A 15886-nucleotide genomic window follows, 5' to 3' on the forward strand; every position below is an offset into this window, starting at 1 on the left:
TGCTCCATGACAGACTGCAGGGCTCCCTGTGTGCTCCATGACAGACTGCAGGGCTCCCTGTGTGCTCCATGACAGACTGCAGGGCTCCCTCTGCTCCGTGACAGACTGCAGGGCTCCCTCTGCTCCATGACAGACTGCAGGGCTCCCTTACCATCCTCAAGAGCAATAGATTCTGGCTGGCTCTGCTGCTTCCTTCCAGCCTCTCCTTGAAGCTGGAGGCTCCCTTCTCCTTCTGCCTCTCATCGGGAGCTCTCTGGTGTCAGATGAACCCGCTGTGGGAAGGGCGAGAGGAGAACAGCCTAGGGCAGCAGAAAGCATTCATGCAGAAAGCAAATGCACAGCAGCAAGCATGCAGCACTGGGATGGGGGGGTGGAGGGGGTGGGCACATAGAGCCCCTTGCAGGCAGCATCAGATCACACTGCTGCTCTGTAGTGCATCAGCAGTCCTCCAACAGAACCCTGACCCAGAAGTAACTTAATCCCCACCTGCTGCATGCCCTGCAATGGAGGGAGTGCTCTTAACCAGCAGGATGCCATTGCAGCACCGGTTCACACTTACCCCCCACCCCACTTAACCCCTATAAGTGGTTTAATCACAGCATGGAACATCACCCAGGTGCCTTTTTTTGGGGCAGGAAGCATTAAAACACCCACAACTTACCCGCTGTTCCCATTAGGGGTTACCCAACCCCTCCAGCAGGTCGGACAAACAAGTTCTGTGTTGCTCCTTATGGTCTGGGGTGGAGGAGCTGCACGTCATCCACCACCCCCATTGCCTTTATTCAATGCATAAAGGAAGGTGAATGCAGCCCTGCTCCGTGTTAAGGTGATAAAACCCATCAGCATCCCCTCAAACTGCTGTTTCTATGCACCCATCACCTTCCTGTTGGCCTCTGAGCACCCATTTTATTCAATACAGGCATCCAGAACATAAGGATAACGATGCACAGCAGGGTAAAGCCATGCTGGGATAACACCTACCCCCTTAAAGGGGCCCAAAGCTTCATAGGGATCCATATAGCTTCATAGGGATCCATATAGATCCATATAGCTTCATAGGGATCCATATAGATACATACAGCTTCATAGGGATCCATATAGCTCCATATAGCTTCGTAGGGATCCATATAGCTCCATACAGCTTCATAGGGATCCATATAGATCCATAGGGATCCATAGGGATCCATATAGCACCTGATCAACAGGTGCTAAAGAAGCCCAGTCCCTCTCCTCAATGCACAACCTTCCCCAGCAGCCCTGCAGGGTGAAGGGCTGGTAATGATGATTTTAATGTAACCTGGCACTGGATTGTATTGCTCAAAGCAAGGCCTCCCTCCTTCCCGATACTCAGGAGAAACCACTTCTGTATTAACTAAACCCAATGTGATTGTAATTAGGTTGCATAGAAGCCACCAAACGTGGCGAGGATTCCTGCTGGGACTCCCTTTGTCCTCCCATCCCACTTGTAATGCAGCACAAGTTGAATCCTATGGGGCACCCAATGCTTGTTGTCTCTGTTTTACTTCATTTCCTTAAGACACAGGACAGAATTGGGCTCCTGGCCTACAACCTAGAACCCAACCTACAACGTAGGACCCCAACCTACAGTGTAGGACCCAACCTACAGTGTAGGACTCAACCTACAACGTAGGACCCAACCTACAACCTGGACACCGACCTACAACGTAGACCCAACCCTACAGCGTAGAACCCAACCTATAACAAGGAACCCAACCTACAGTGTAGGACCCAACCTACAACCTGGACCCCAACCTACAACCTGGACACCGATCTACAACGTAGACCCAACCCTACAGCGTAGAACCCAACCTACAGTGTAGGACCCCAACCCTACAACGTAGGACCCCAACCCTACAACCTGGACACCGACCTACAACGTAGACCCAACCCTACAGCGTAGAACCCAACCTATAACAAGGAACCCAACCTACAGCGTAGGACTCAACCTACAACGTAGGACCCAACCCTACAGTGTAGAAACCAACCGATAACATAGGACCCAACCTACAACCTGGACACCGACCTACAATGTAGACCCAACCCTACAGCGTAGAACCCAACCCTACAGTGTAGGACCCAGCCTACAGTGTAGGACCCAACCTACAGTATAGGACTCAACCTACAACGTAGGACCCAACCTACAACCTGGACACCGACCTACAATGTAGGACCCCAACCCTACAGCGTAGAACCCAACCTATAACAAGGAACCCAACCTACAGTGTAGGACTCAACCTACAACGTAGGACTTGACCTACAACGTAGACCCAACCCTACAGCGTAGAACCCAACCTACAACATAGGACCCAACCTACCCAGACCCAACCCTACAGCGTAGAACCCAACCTACAACGTAGGACCCAACCTACCCAGACCCAAACCTACAACGTAGGATCCAACCTACAACCTGGACACCGACCTACAACGTAGACCCAACCCTACAGCGTAGAAACCAACCTACCACACGGAACCCAACCTACAACCCAAACCTACAGCGTAAGACCCAACCTACAACGTGGAACCCAACCTACAACCTGGACCCCAACCTACAGCGTAGACCCAAGCCTACAACGTAGGACCCAACCCACAACACAGACCCCAAACCTACAGCGTAGGACCCAACCTACATCACAGAAGCAAAGGAAAGCCTTGCAAGAAGCTCATCCAAAAGAACACAAGTAATGTTGGTAAAGTCAACCAAAGGCAACAGCACGGCGCTGGTGATGCATTGACATAAACCCAACTCCTTTAAAGCCCAACTCAACCCATCCAGGGGACAACAAACACATCCCATACAAGAGGCACATCCCATTGAAAAACATTGAAAAGACATGAACAGAAAGCAGGACTGCAGGTTGTACCTACAGGCCCTCACCCAGCCCTATAAGGAAGGACAGACCCCAATAAGGAAAGGCCGGACCCCCAGTAAGGAGGACCAGAGCCCCCATAAAGAGAGCCAGACCCCCATAGGGAGGGCTGGACCCCCAATAAGGAGGGCTAGATCCCCCATAAGGAGAACCAGACCCCCAATAAGAAGGACCAGACCCCCAATAAGGAGGGCTAGATCCCCAGTAAGGAGGACCAGACCCCCATAAAGAGGGCCGGACCCAAACAAGGAGGGCTAGATCCCCAATAAGGAGAACCGGACCCCCAATAAGAAGGACCAGACCCCCAATAAGAAGGACCAGACCCCCAATAAGAAGGACCGGACCCTCATAAGGAGTGATGGACCCCCAATAAGGAGGGCCAGACCCCTAATAAGGAGGACTGGACCCCCATAAAGAGGACCAGACCCCCCATAAAGAGGACCAGACCCCCAATAAAGAGGACCAGACCCCCAATAAGGAGGGCTAGATCCCCATAAAGAGGACCAGACCCCCAATAAGGAGGGCCGAACTCAAACAAGGAGGGATCGACCCCCAATAAGGAGGACCAGACCCCTAATAAGGAGGGGCTGGACCCCTAATAAGGAGGGCTAGACCCACATACAGAGGGCCAGACCCCCATACAGAGTGTCAGACCCCCATAAGGAAGGCCAGATCCCCCATAAAGAGGGCCGGATCCCTAATAAGAAAGGCTGGACCCCCACAAGGAGTGCCAGACCCCCAATAGGGAGGGCCAGACCCCATAAAGAGGACCAGACCCACAATAAGGAGTGCCAGACCCCCATAAGGAGGACCAGACCCCCCATAAAGAGGGCTTGACCCCCATAAGGAGGGGCCCTATAGGGGCTGGACCCTCAATAAGGAGTGACAGACCCCCCATAAGGAGTGACAGACCCCCAATAATGAAGGCCAGACCCCCAAATTTAAACGACTTTTAATGGCCAAAGGCCTAAAGAAACACAGACCCCTCCCACCCCCCCCTCAGTATCAGGCCGCCCCGTGAACTCACTCGCTCCCCCCACCCCCAACCTTATGAGGCCTCGATCCTTCACGGCTCCGCCTCCTGAAGCCCCCCGCCCATATATCCCCCATATCTCCCCCCTCCGGCCCCACTCACCCCTCCAGCCGGACCCCGCTCCTCTCACTCGGCCACCGCCGCCATGTTGGAAAGGCGCCGCGCCGGGCCTAGCTCCGCCCCCGTTCCCTTGGCAACAAGCCCCGCCCCCCAGTTCCCTTAGCAACAAGCCCCGCCCCTTTATACTATTGGTCCCACCCAGCACCCGTACAGTGGTGGGCATATGGAAGAGCTCAGCCAATCGCAGGATAGCTAGAGAGAGATTGGCGTGGGCGCTGACCAATCACAGCGCGTCACGGCGCGGTAAGATGGCGGCCGTGTGAATCGCTGCCCCGTTGCAGAGCCGCCATTGCGGGGCTCCGTGCCGTGGATAGAGCCGTCACCACGTGTCCCCCCGCGGGTCCTTCGTGATGTCGCTCCGTGCTGTGCTCAGGAGCGCGGCCTTGCTGCCCTATAGCGGTGCGTACCGCCTTCCCCGTCCTTTCTGAGCCATTATGTTGCCTCTAATAGCCCCATTTTATCCCCACAGCTCTCGGGATGCAGCCGACGGCCGCCATGGCCACGTTGAACCAGATGCACCGACAGGGGCGGCCTAAACATCCGCCTCCCAAACCCGGGGCCACGTTCGGCCGGCCGCAGCTTAAAGGGGTCGTGATAAAGAACCTGATCCGGAAACCTAAGAAACCCAATTCGGCCAATAGGAAATGCGTGAGGGTGCGGCTGAGTAACGGGAAGGAGGTGGTGTGTTTCGTACCGGGAGAAGGGCACAACCTGCAGGAGCACCACGTTGTGTTGGTGCAGGGAGGCCGCACTCAGGACCTGCCGGGCGTGAAGCTGACCGTGGTGAGGGGGAAATACGACTGTGCCCATGTGCAGAAGAAGAAGTGATGGCGGCCGAGGGATCTTGGATTTACGGTCATTAAAGCGCTGCGATCCCGGAACGTTTTGTCGTGGCGTCGTCTTTCGGGGGGAGGGTATTAGGGGGTGAACGCGGCTCCACTTCCGGCTCGCGTTCTACTTCCGCCGAGCGGCTCCACTTCCGCCCATGTGACTGCGGCCTGGTCAAGATGGCGGCGCCCAGGGCGCTGGCGGCGGCACGGCGCGCTGTAACGGCGGTAGTACATGGGAGGCGCTCAGCGGGAACCGGAGCCGTCCCTCGAGTCCCGGCTGAACGGAGCCGGCTCTATGAGCACGTAAAGGAAGGGCTGAGCGCCAGGCCGCAGCTCGATATGGCGGCGTTGAACGAGAACCCGGTGCAGGCCGCGAGAGAACTGGAACGGAGGAAAGGAGCGATGAGAGAGGGAGAACTGAGAGACATCGTGAGGGGCGGGGCTAAGGGAAAAGGGGCGTGGCCTAAGGGAAAAGGGGCGTGGCCAGATGGAAAGAAGGCGGGGCTAAACGAGATGGGCGGGGTTTAAGAGAAAATGGGCGGGGCGAAACAGGAGGGGCGGGGCTTAAAAGGGAAAGGGGGTGTGGCCAGAGGGAAAGGGGCGGGGCTAAAGGAGGTGGGCGGGGTTTACGGGGAAATGGGCGGGGCGAATCAGGAGGGGCGGGGCTAAGGGAAAGGGGGCGGGGCTAAACGGGAGGGGCGTGGTCTGATGGAAAGGGGGCGGGGCTAAATGGAAGTGGGCGGGGCCAGAGGAAAGGGGCGGTGCTAAACTGACGGCGTGGTCTAAGGAAAAGGGGCGGGGCTAAACGGGAGGGGTGGAGCCTAAGGGAAAGGGGCGGGGCTAAACGGGAAGTGAGGGGCCTAAGGAAAGGAGGCGGGGCTAAACGAGAGGGGGCGGGGCCTAAGGGAATCAGGGCGGGGCTAAACGGGGGGCGGGGCCTAAGGGAAAAAGGGCGGGGATAAACGGGGAGGTGGTGGCCCAAAAGAAAGGGGCGGGGCCTAAGGGAAAACGGGCGGGGCCTAAGGGAAAGGGGCGGGGCTAAACGGGAGGGGGGCAGAGGAAAAATGGGCGTGGCTAAACGGGGGCATTGCCTAAGGGAAAGGGGGCGGGGCTAAATGGAAAGGGGCGGGGCTAAATGGAAATGGCTGTGCCTATGGGAAAGGGGGCGGGGCTAAACGGGAGGGGGCGGGGCCTAAGGAATGGGCGGGGCTAAACGGGTGTTGTGTTGTGGGTCGTGTGTTGCTGGATGGGGGGGGCTGTTTGGGTCGAGGTAAGGGGGTGTTGGTTGTGAGTGGGGGGTTTCATGACAGACCCCCCCCCCCCCCCCCAGCTGCAGACCGGGCCCGCTTGGAGGAGGTGCGTTCCACCATCGCCGCCTTGAAGCTGAGAAGGAGGAGGTGGCCATGGCAGTTTATGGCCTGGTGTGTGGGACCCCCCCCCCCCACAGACCCCCATTCAATCTTTATGCCACCTCTTTGCCCCCTCCCCTTTAACTCCCCCCCATCTCATCCCCTTTTCCCCCCCACAGACCACCCACGCCAAGGACAAGCTGCATACGGTGAGACCCCCCCCCTCCATCAGCCCATGTTGTTAATGAGGCCACTATGGGGTCTCATGAGGCCGCTATGGGGGTCTCAATCCCCCCCCCCCTTTAATCCAACCCCCCCCCAATTAATCCATCCCTATAGGTCCCTGAATACTCAGCACTGAGGGATCGTGGCCGGGCTGTGAGGCTGCAGCTGAAGGAGCTGCAGGCAGAGGAGGCAGGGCTGGATGAACGCTTCTATCTGCGGGCATTGCAGCTGCCCAACAGCACCCACCCCTCTGCAGTGAGCAATGGGATGGGGGGGGGTGGGATGCTGCAGACCCCCTAACCCCCCTTTTGTCCTCCTGCCCCCCTTTATCCTCCTGCAGGGGGAGGGGGGGGGGGCTGGGATGCTGCAGACCCCCTGTTCCCCCCACCTTGTCCCCCTGACCCCCCTTTATATCCTCCTGCAGGGGGAGGGGGGGGGGGTTGGATGCTGCAGACCCCCTGATCCCTCCCCTTCTCCTCCTGATCCCACCTTGTCCTTCCTGCCGAGAGGTGGGGGGGGGCTGGGATGCTGCAGACCCCCTGTTCCCCCATCCTTGTCCCCTGACCCCCCCCCCCGTCCTCCTGACCCCCTCTGTCCTCCTGCAGGGGAGGGGGGGGGGGTTGGGATGCTGAAGACCCTCTGCCCCCCCCCCTTGTCCTCCTGACCCCCCCCCCTTGTCCTATTGCAGCCTATAGGTGATGAGAGCCAGGCCCGTGTATGGAGGTGGTGGGGGAGAAGCCAGGTAAGGGTGGAGCTGGAGATGGGGAGGGGGATCCCCAGCACAGAGTATGGGGGGATAATGGGATTATTGGGTGGGGGGGGGGGTCACAAAGGCTCCCTCTGTCCCTGCAGCTTTCAACTTCCAGCCTAAGGGACACCTGGAGCTGGGGGAGGGGCTAGATATCATCCGTCAAAGGTGAGACCCCCCCCCCTTCCTTTATATATAGGGCTCATTGATGTCACCTCCAGCCCAATGACAGCCCTATGTGCCCCCCCCCCCCCATTCTATGTGCCCCCCCTGCCCCATAGGAGGCTGTCCCACGTCTCAGGTCACCGTTCCTATTACCTGTGTGGGGCAGGAGCTCTGCTGCAACACGCATTGGTGCAATTTGTATTGTCCAAACTGCTGCCCAAGGTATGAAAATGGGGCTGGGGGAAACCCTATAAACCCTCTGAGCCTCCCCGTACCCTATAGGGCCTCATCCCACCCCATAGAGCCCTCGCCCCCATAGATCCCACCCATAGAGCCCCACCCCATAGAGCCCTCGCCCCCATAGATCCCACCCCATAGAGATCCCTCTCCATAGAGCCCCCCCATCCATAGAGCACCCCTATAGAACCCCCTCCCTTAGAACCCTGTCCATAGAGGCCCCCCTATAGTTTACCCCCCCCCCCCCCTCCATAGAGCCATCTCCCTCCCATGGAGGCCCCTTAAAACCCCCCTTAGAGCTCCCCCATAGAACCCCCACCCATAGAGCCCCCCCCCCATAGAACCACCCCTATAGAGCCCCCCCATAGAGCTCCCCCCATAGAGCAGCCCCCATAGTTCTCCTTCCTTAGATCCCACCCCCATAGAGCCTCCCCTCATAGCCCCCCCCCCCCATATAGCCCCCCATTGATCCCCCCATCCATAGAGCCCCCCTCTCCCCTATAGATCCCCTCCCATAGATCCCCATATATCTCTCATTACCCCACAGGGCTTCCTACCCATGACAGTCCCTGACCTTCTACGTGGTGCTGTCTTTGTAAGTACCCCCCCATCCCCCTCTATTGCCCCCTATTGTCCCCCTCACTGCTATATGACCCCCCTGCGCCCCCCCCCCATTTAACAACCCCTATTTAACCCCCCCCCCATAGGAGGGCTGTGGGGATGCAGCCAATGCCACCCCATCCCTGTATATTGCATTGACCCGGGCTCGCTTTGAGGACCTCTGCTTGGCTGGCACCTCCGAAGTGGGGATTGCAGGTGAGAAATGGGCCCAAAAAAGGGCAAATTAACCCCAAAAATGAGGGTGAAACAACAGGAAATGGGCCAAAGTTGGGATGAATGGGGTCAAAATGGGTTGAGATCTGTCGATTTCTATCCCGTTTCTTTTCTATTGCAGGTTATTTCATGGACCACGCGGTGAGGCTGCAGGATCTGCCTAATTAGGTACAGTAATGCAGGGGGGATATGGGGGATTTGGGGGGGTATTGGGGCTTTAAGGGGGCTTTATGGGGGGAAGGGGGTCGTTGGGGGGAGATGGAGGTGGTTTGGGGTGGGAGGGGGACTGTGGGAGGGGGATAGGGGTGTTTTGGGGGGGGGGGATGGGGGCTTTTGAGGGGCTTTGAGGGGAATAGGGGGCTTTGGGGAGGGGATTGAGGCTTGGGGGGGGGATGGGATGATCTGAGGGGGTGGGGGGAGATACGGGGGATTTGGGGAGGGGATGGCGGGGTCTTTTGGGGGGGTATTGGGGGCTTTAAGGGGAAGCGGGCTGTGGGGGGGAAGGGGGTGCTTGGGGGGAGATGGAGGTGTTTTGGGGTGGGGGGGGGCTGTGGGGGGGGATTAGGGGTCTTTTGGGGGGGGGAGGGGGGGGCTTTGGGGAGGAGATGGGGGCTTTGGGGTGGGGGGATGGGATGGTTTGGGGTGGAGTGGGGCTTGTGGGTGGGTTATGGGGGTCTTTTGGGGGCTTTGGGGGGGGGATGGGGCTGTATGGGGCTGTATGGGGGAGATGAGATGATTTGTGGGTCTTTGGGGGCTGTAGGGTGGGGAGGGGATGGTTTGGGGGGGGGGATGATGGGGGGGATGGGGGTCTTTTGGAGGGGAGGATGGGGGGCTTTTGAGGGGCTTTGAGGGGAATAGGGGGCTTTGGGGAGGGGATTGAGGGCTTTGGGGGGGGATGGGATGATCTGAGGGTTTAGGGGGATATGGGGGGTTTGGGGGGGGATGGGGGGTCTTTTGGGGGGGTTGGGGGCTTTAAGGGGGGATGGGGGGGAAGGGGGTGCTTGGGGGGAGATGGAGGTGGTTTGGGGTGGAGAGGGCTGTGAGGGGGGATAGGGGTCTTTTGGGGGGGAGAATGGGGGTCATTTTGGGGGTCTTGGGGGGAGTTGGTGGGCTGTAATGGAGGGGAGGAGGGTCTGTGGGGTGGGTTTGGGGGTGGTGTATAGAGGGGTTGCCTTGGGGGGAGAGGGGCTGTTGGGGGGGGATGGGGTCTTTTGGGGGGGTTTGGGATTGCTTGGTTGAGGGGATAGTTGGGGGGGATGGGGGTCCATTGTGGGGGGGCTTGGGGGAGGTATAGGGGTTACTTTGGGGGGGCGATCGAGAGGGGCTTTGGGGGGGATGGGGGTTCTTTTGGGGGGCTTGGGGGGATCTAAGAGTGACTTGGGGGGGAATTGGGGGGGCTTTGGGGGGGATGGGATGCTTTGGGGGGGCGATAGGGGGGATGGAATGCTTGAGGGGGGATGGGGGGGCTTTGGGCGGGATGGGGCTCTTGGGGGGATCGGATGTGATGGGGGCAATGGGGGCTTTGGGGGGGGATGGATGCTTGGGGGGTCCATCTAGACCATTCTATAACCACCCCCCCAACCCCAAAACAAGGCAATCGTCATGCTGTCCAGCACTTTGTTTACCGTCCAGAGACTAGACACGGGTGCGAGAGGCCGTGGCTGTTATCGAGATCCATCAGTTCACTAAGGTGAGGATATGGGGGGGGGGCAGTAAATAGAGGAGGGGGCTGGGGGGGCAGATAAAGGGGTGGGGGGCAGATAAATGGGGTGGGGGCGTTTTGGGACCACCTTGTATCCCTCTATAGGTGGAGGATGTTTGGGGTGACGGCAGCAGAGAGTGGGGCTGAGAGTGAGATGCTGCTGGACGAGTTCCTTAGGCTGCAGAAGGAGATCTATGCAGAGCTGGGCTGCATTACAGGTAGGTTAAATAGGGGAGGGGGGGGGGCTCGGTTTGGAAACGCCTTTACCCTTAAAATCAGTTGTCCTAATATGGACCCCCCCCACCGTATATCTCATACCCCACAGGGTCCTGGATAATGCCGACGCAGGAGTTGGGGCTCCCGGCTTATCGCAAGTTTGATATTGAAGCCTGGATGCCGGGAAGGGGGAAATATGGGGAGGTGAGAGCAGGTAGAAAAGGGGATGTAGCCCCTCCTTAAGGAGGACACATGGTCCTTATAGGGTCCTAATGCGGGTTTGGGGTCCCTTATGGCGGTCTTTTTTATGGGGTCCTTATGGGGTTTGGAGAGTCCTTAAGGAGGCCCTTATGGGGATTTGTGAGATCCTGTGTGGGGTCCTTATTGGGTTCCTTGTGGGTCTGGGAGTCCTTATGGGGCCTTATGGGTCTTATGGCTCGGTCCTTGGGGTTTTGGCAGTCTTATGGAGGTCCTTATGGGGTCCTTATGGGGTCCTTGTGGGGTTTTGGAGTCCTTATGGGGTCCTTATGGGGTCCTTATGTGGTTTGGGAGTCCTTAAGGGATCCTTGTGGGGTCCTTGTGGGGTTTTGGAGTCTTTATGGGGTCCTAATGGGATCCTTGTGGGGTTTGGGAATCATTATGGGGTCTGGGAGTCCTTAAGGGATTCTTATGGGGTCCTTATGGGGTTTGTGAGTTCTTATGGGGGTCCTTGTGGGGTTTGGAAGTCTTTAAGAGGGGACTTGTGGGGTCCTTAAGGTGACCCTACAGGGTTTGGGAGACCTTAAGGGGTCCTTAAAGGGCCCTTGTGGGATCCTTAAGGGGTTTGGAAATCCTTATGGGGTCCTTAAGGGGGTCTTTATAGGGTCCTTGTGGGGTTTGGGAGTCCTTATGGGGTCCTTATGGGGTTTGTGAGTCCTTATGGGGGTCCTTGTGGGGTCCTTATGGGGTCTGGGAGTCCTTAAGGGGTCCTTGTGGGGCTTGGGAGTCCTTATAGGGTCCTTATGGGGTTTGGGAATCCTTATGGGGTCCCTAAGGGGTCCTTATGGGGTTTGGGAGTCCTTATGGGGTCCTCGTGGGGTCCTTATGGGGTTTGATGGTCTTTAAGGGATCTTTATGGGGTTTTTGAGTCCTTATGGGGTCCTTAAGGGGTTTGGGAGTCCTTAAGGGGTCCTTAAGGGGTCCTTATAGGGTCTGGGAGTCCTTATGGGGTCCTTATGGGGTCTGGGAGTCCTTATGGGGTCCTTAAGGGGTCCTTATGGGGTCCTTATGGGGTTTGATGGTCTTTAAGGGATCTTTATGGGGTTTTTGAGTCCTTATGGGGTCCTTGTGGGGTCCTTGTTGGGTTTGGGGGTCCTTATGGGGTCCTTAAGGGGTCCTTATAGGGTCTGGGAGTCCTTATGGGGTCCTTATACCCCCCCCCCATTTCAGATCTCCAGCACCTCCAATTGCACAGATTACCAAAGCCGGCGGCTGAACATCATGTACATGGATGGGGCTGGGAAGCTGCGCCACGCACACACGGTGGGTGCTGAGCCCACCCTGGGGGGGGGTGTTGTGTATGGAGGGGGGGGGTCCCATTTATTCTTCCCCCCCCCCCCATTTATTCGTCCCCAGGTGAATGGCACCGCCTGCGCCGTCCCCAGGCTGATTATTGCCCTGCTGGAGTGCAACCAACAGCTGGTGGGTGGAAGGGTCCTTATGGGGTTTGTATGGGGTCCTTATGGGGTTTGGGGGTCCTTAAGGGGTCTTTAAGGTGTCCTTATGGGGTCTGTATGGGATCCTTATGGGGTTTGGGGGTCCTTAAGGGGTCTTTAAGGGGTCCTTGTGGGGTCTTTATGGGGTCCTTATGGGGTTTGGGAGTCCTTAAGGGGTCTTTATGGGGTCCTTATGGGGTTTGGGAGTCCTTAAGGGGTCCTTATGGGGTCTTTATGGGGTCCTTATGGGGTTTGGGAGTCCTTAAGGGGTCCTTAAGGGGTCTTCAAGGGGTCTTTATGGGGCTTGGGAGTCCTTATGGGGTCCTTATGTAGTCCTTAAGGGGTCCTTGTGTCTTAAGGGGTCCTGTGGGGGTCTGTATGGGTCCTTATTGGGTTTGGGAGTCCTTAAGGGGTCCTTGTGGGGTCTTTTATGGAGTCCTTATGGGGGTCTTGGGGGAGTCATTAAGGGGTCTTTATGGCGGTTCCCTTATTGAGGGTTTGGGAGTCCATAAGGGGTCCCTGGTGGGGTTCATTAAGGAGTCCTTATGGGGTTGGGAGTCCTTAAGGGGTCCTTAAGGGGCTTGGGAAGTCCTTAAGGGGTCCTTGTGGGGTCCTTTATGGGGTGCCTTATGGAATTTGGGAGTCCTTAAGGGGTCCTTGTGGGTCTCTTAAGGGGACTTGGGAGTCCTTAGGGGTTTTTAAGGGGTTCTTATGGGGTTTGGGGAGCCCTTAAAGGGGTCTTTAAGGGGTCCTTATGGGGTCTTTATGGGGTTTGGGAGTCATTAAGGGGTCCTTATGGGTTTGGAAGTCCTTAAGGGGTCCTTATGGTGGTGGCATCTTAAGGGGTCTTTATGGGTCTTTAAGGGGTCTTAATGGGTTTGGGAGTCATTAAAGGGGTCCTTGTGGGGTCTTTATGGGCGCGTGGGAGTCCTTAAAGGGGTCCTTAAGGCGGTTCTTTTATGGGGTCCTTATGGGGTTTGGGCGCTCCCTTAAGGGGCTTTAAGGGGTCTTTATGGGTCCTTATGGGTTTGGAGTCCTTAATGGGTCCTTGTGGGTCTGTATGGGGATCTGTGATGGGGTTTGGGGGTCCTTAAGGGTCCTTGTGTGGTCTTAAAGGGTCCTTATGGGGTTTGGGAGTCATGTAAAGGGTCTTTTAAGGGTCCTATGTGCTCTTTTATGGGGTCCTTGTGGACGTTTGGGAGTCCCTTAAGGTCCTTAAGGGTCTTCAAGGGCGTCTTTTATGGGGCTTGGGAGTCCTTAATGGGTCTTATGTAGTCCTTAAAGGGTCCTGTGGGGTCTTTAAGGGGTCCCTTGTGGGGGTCTGTATGGGGTCCTTATGGGGTCTTGGGAAGTCCTCTAAGGGGTTCCTTGTGGGGTCTTTATGGATCCTTATGGTGGTTTGGGAAGTATTAAGGGTCTTTAAGGGTCTTTATGGGGTTTGGGGAGTCATGTAAGGGTCCTTGGTGGGGTCTTTAAAGGGGTCCTTATGGGCGTTTCGGGAAGTCATAAGGGGTCTTTAAGGGTCCTCTTGTGGGTCTTCCAAGGTCTTATGGGGCTTGGGAATCTTATGGGGTCCTATATGATAGTCCTTAAGGGTCCTTGTGGGGTCTTTTAAGGGGTCCTTGTGGGTCTGGATGGGGTCCTTATGGGGTGTTGGGAGTCCTTAAAGGGTCCTTGTGGGGTCTTTATAGGGCATCCTTATGGGAGGGTTTGGGAGTCAATTAAGGGTTCTTTAACGGGGGTCTTTATTGGGTTTGGGAAGTCATTAAGGGTCTTTAAGGGGTCTTTACTGGCGTCCCCCCTTAATCGGGTTTTGGGAGTCCTTAAGGGTCCTTTGTGAGGTCCTTAAGGGGGCTTGGGAGTTCTTAAGGGTTTTAAGGGGTCCTTATGGGGTTTTGGGAGTCCTTATGGGGTCCTTTAATGGGGTCCTGTGGGGTTGGGGAGTCCTTTGGGGGGTCCTGTCAATTTGGCTTTGAAGGGGGGGTGGGGGGTGCGCTGACAGTGGAAGGCACAGAAGTGGGACTGACCCTTCTTTTCCCCCCCCCCCCATTTTTAGGAATGGCAGCGTCCGCGTCCCCCCGGCCCTACAACCTTATGTGGGTCAGGATGTGATCAAACAACCCCCGCCCCATTATTACGTTATGATGGACCCAATCAACCCGGGGGGGGCCACTATGAGAGGGGGGGGGGGGCACGTTTTCCATCTTAAAGGACCCTGAAATAAAGACACATCCTATTAAGACTATATCTTTGTGGCTTCAACCCCCCCATTAACGAAGACCCCCCCCATAATGATCACCCATCCCCCCCCATAATGAAAGCCCCCCCCCAGAATAATTGCCCCCCCCCCCCCCCATTCCTTTTCCAATTCATCAACTAACACCATGGTCAGTGGGAGCCTAATGTTTTGGGCTGGGGGGGGGGAGGATTTTTAATAGAGCCCCCCCCCTTTTATTTGAAAAAACTTAATACTAAATGCTGCCAAGATATACCCAAAGAAATAAGGGGGGGAGAAAAATTGGGGGGGGGGGGGCACAGGGAGCACCCCCAAAGGTCAGCCTATGCCTTCAGGGGGACTACCCGATTAAATAGGGGGGGGAATTTGGGCGTTGTGGGGGGGCGCCTGCAGGTCGGGGTCTCAGTCCACACCAGCGTCCGCTGTTGAATGACGATGTCGTCGTTATTCATCCTGGGGGGGGGGGGGAAGATAGGGTCAGATCCCATAAGGACGGGATGGTTTTGATAGGGGGGGAGGGGACAGGGCTCACCCCAAAGACCAGGCTGGTTTGGGTGGCGGGGGGGTCTGAATTGGAGGGGGGGGGGAACAGGGTCAGACCCTGAAGAAGATCGGGCTGGTTTTGGTAGGCGCGGGGTGAAGGGGGGGGGAATGCGTAATGCGGGGGGGGTCCGTTGGAAGGGGGGAGGTTCTGGTGGGAGGGGTTTAGGGGGTGAGTGAGGGGGGGGGTGGGTGGGAAGGTGGGGTTTGGGATGGGGTTCTTCTTGTGGACAAGGGGGGGCTTGGGGGGAGGACTTTGGGGGGGGTGGGTTGGGGGGGTCTGGAAGGGGAGAAGGGGGGGGGGGGACAGGCTCAGACCCCAGAAGATCAAGGCTGGTTTTGGGTAGGGCGGGGTCTGGAGGGGGGGTTTAGAGGGAGGGGTTTGGGGCGGGGGGGGGGCGGTGGGGGGAAATTCGGGAGGGGGGTCAGTGGAAGGGGGAGGTTTGGTGTGGGGGGGGGTGGGGAGGGAGTTGAGGGGGGGTGGTTGGGAGGTGGGGTTTGGGATGGGGTTTTGGAGGGGGGACGTTGTGGGGGGGGGGTTTGGGGGGGTTCTTGGAAAGGGGGAGAAGGGGGGGGGGGACACGGCTCAGACCCCACGAAAGGTCAGGCCTGTTTTGGGTAGGGGGGGGTTCTGGAGGGGGGGTTTAGAGGGAAAGAGGGAAAAAGGGGTTTTGGGGGGGGGGGGTTGGGTGGGGGAATTGGGAGCGGGGGGTCTTGGAAGGAAGGTCTGGTGGGGGGTTGGGGTGGGGCGGGGGGGTATGGAGTGTGGGGTTTGGGATGGGGTTTTTGGATGGGGGGGGTTGGGGGGGGCGTTTGGAGGGGGGGTTGGGAAGGGTTTGAGGGGGGGGTTGGAAGGGGGGAAGAAGGGGGGGGGGGGGGACAGGGCTCAGACCCTGAGAGGTCAGGTTAGTTCTGGAGTGGGGGGGGGGGGGGGTTTGGATGGGGTGTTGAGGGGGGGGGTGGGTTAGGAGGGGTTGGGGGGGGTTGGGGACGTGGGTTGAGGGGGGGTTAGGAGGGATTTGGGGGGGGGGGGTCTTGGGGAGGGAGGTGGGGGGACAACAGGGCTCAG

General features: G+C 57.6%; 3 protein-coding genes across 4 annotated transcripts in view; 2 read left to right on the top strand and 1 right to left on the bottom strand.

The window, feature by feature from the left end:
• The window catches only part of PAK4 (p21 (RAC1) activated kinase 4), a 17408-nt gene extending 13288 nt beyond the window's left edge, over window positions 1–4120 (bottom strand). Inside the window, exons 1-2 of one of the 2 annotated variants that reach the window (XM_032441784.1) lie at window positions 4024–4108; window positions 152–272 (exon numbers count right to left, since the gene is read on the bottom strand). The gene's annotated coding sequence lies outside the window, so the exon portion shown is untranslated. Of the gene's footprint in view, window positions 1–151; window positions 273–4023 lie in introns of both variants that reach the window. The other variant, XM_032441782.1, reaches the window with a different exon arrangement.
• Window positions 4121–4251: 131 nt separating this feature from the next.
• Window positions 4252–4922, top strand: MRPS12 (mitochondrial ribosomal protein S12). The gene is made up of 2 exons (XM_015850869.1): window positions 4252–4440; window positions 4511–4922. Exons 1-2 carry the CDS (start codon window positions 4392–4394, stop codon window positions 4867–4869), a joined length of 408 nt encoding a protein of 135 aa, XP_015706355.1. The 5' UTR covers window positions 4252–4391; the 3' UTR covers window positions 4870–4922.
• Window positions 4923–4976: 54 nt separating this feature from the next.
• SARS2 (seryl-tRNA synthetase 2, mitochondrial) lies at window positions 4977–14250 on the top strand. Its single transcript, XM_015850868.2, is given in 19 exon segments — window positions 4977–5307; window positions 6208–6240; window positions 6243–6292; window positions 6400–6429; window positions 6560–6700; window positions 7134–7161; window positions 7164–7187; window positions 7298–7361; window positions 7475–7580; window positions 8143–8190; window positions 8303–8411; window positions 8551–8592; window positions 10062–10119; window positions 10237–10349; window positions 10457–10551; window positions 11776–11868; window positions 11962–12028; window positions 14100–14165; window positions 14168–14250. Coding segments are annotated over 19 exon segments (1509 nt in total). The 5' UTR covers window positions 4977–5048.
• The last annotated feature ends 1636 nt before the right edge of the window (window positions 14251–15886 follow it).

Source organism: Coturnix japonica, unplaced genomic scaffold, assembly GCF_001577835.2.
Source record: "Coturnix japonica isolate 7356 unplaced genomic scaffold, Coturnix japonica 2.1 chrUnrandom566, whole genome shotgun sequence".
Classification (NCBI taxonomy): domain Eukaryota; kingdom Metazoa; phylum Chordata; class Aves; order Galliformes; family Phasianidae; genus Coturnix; species Coturnix japonica.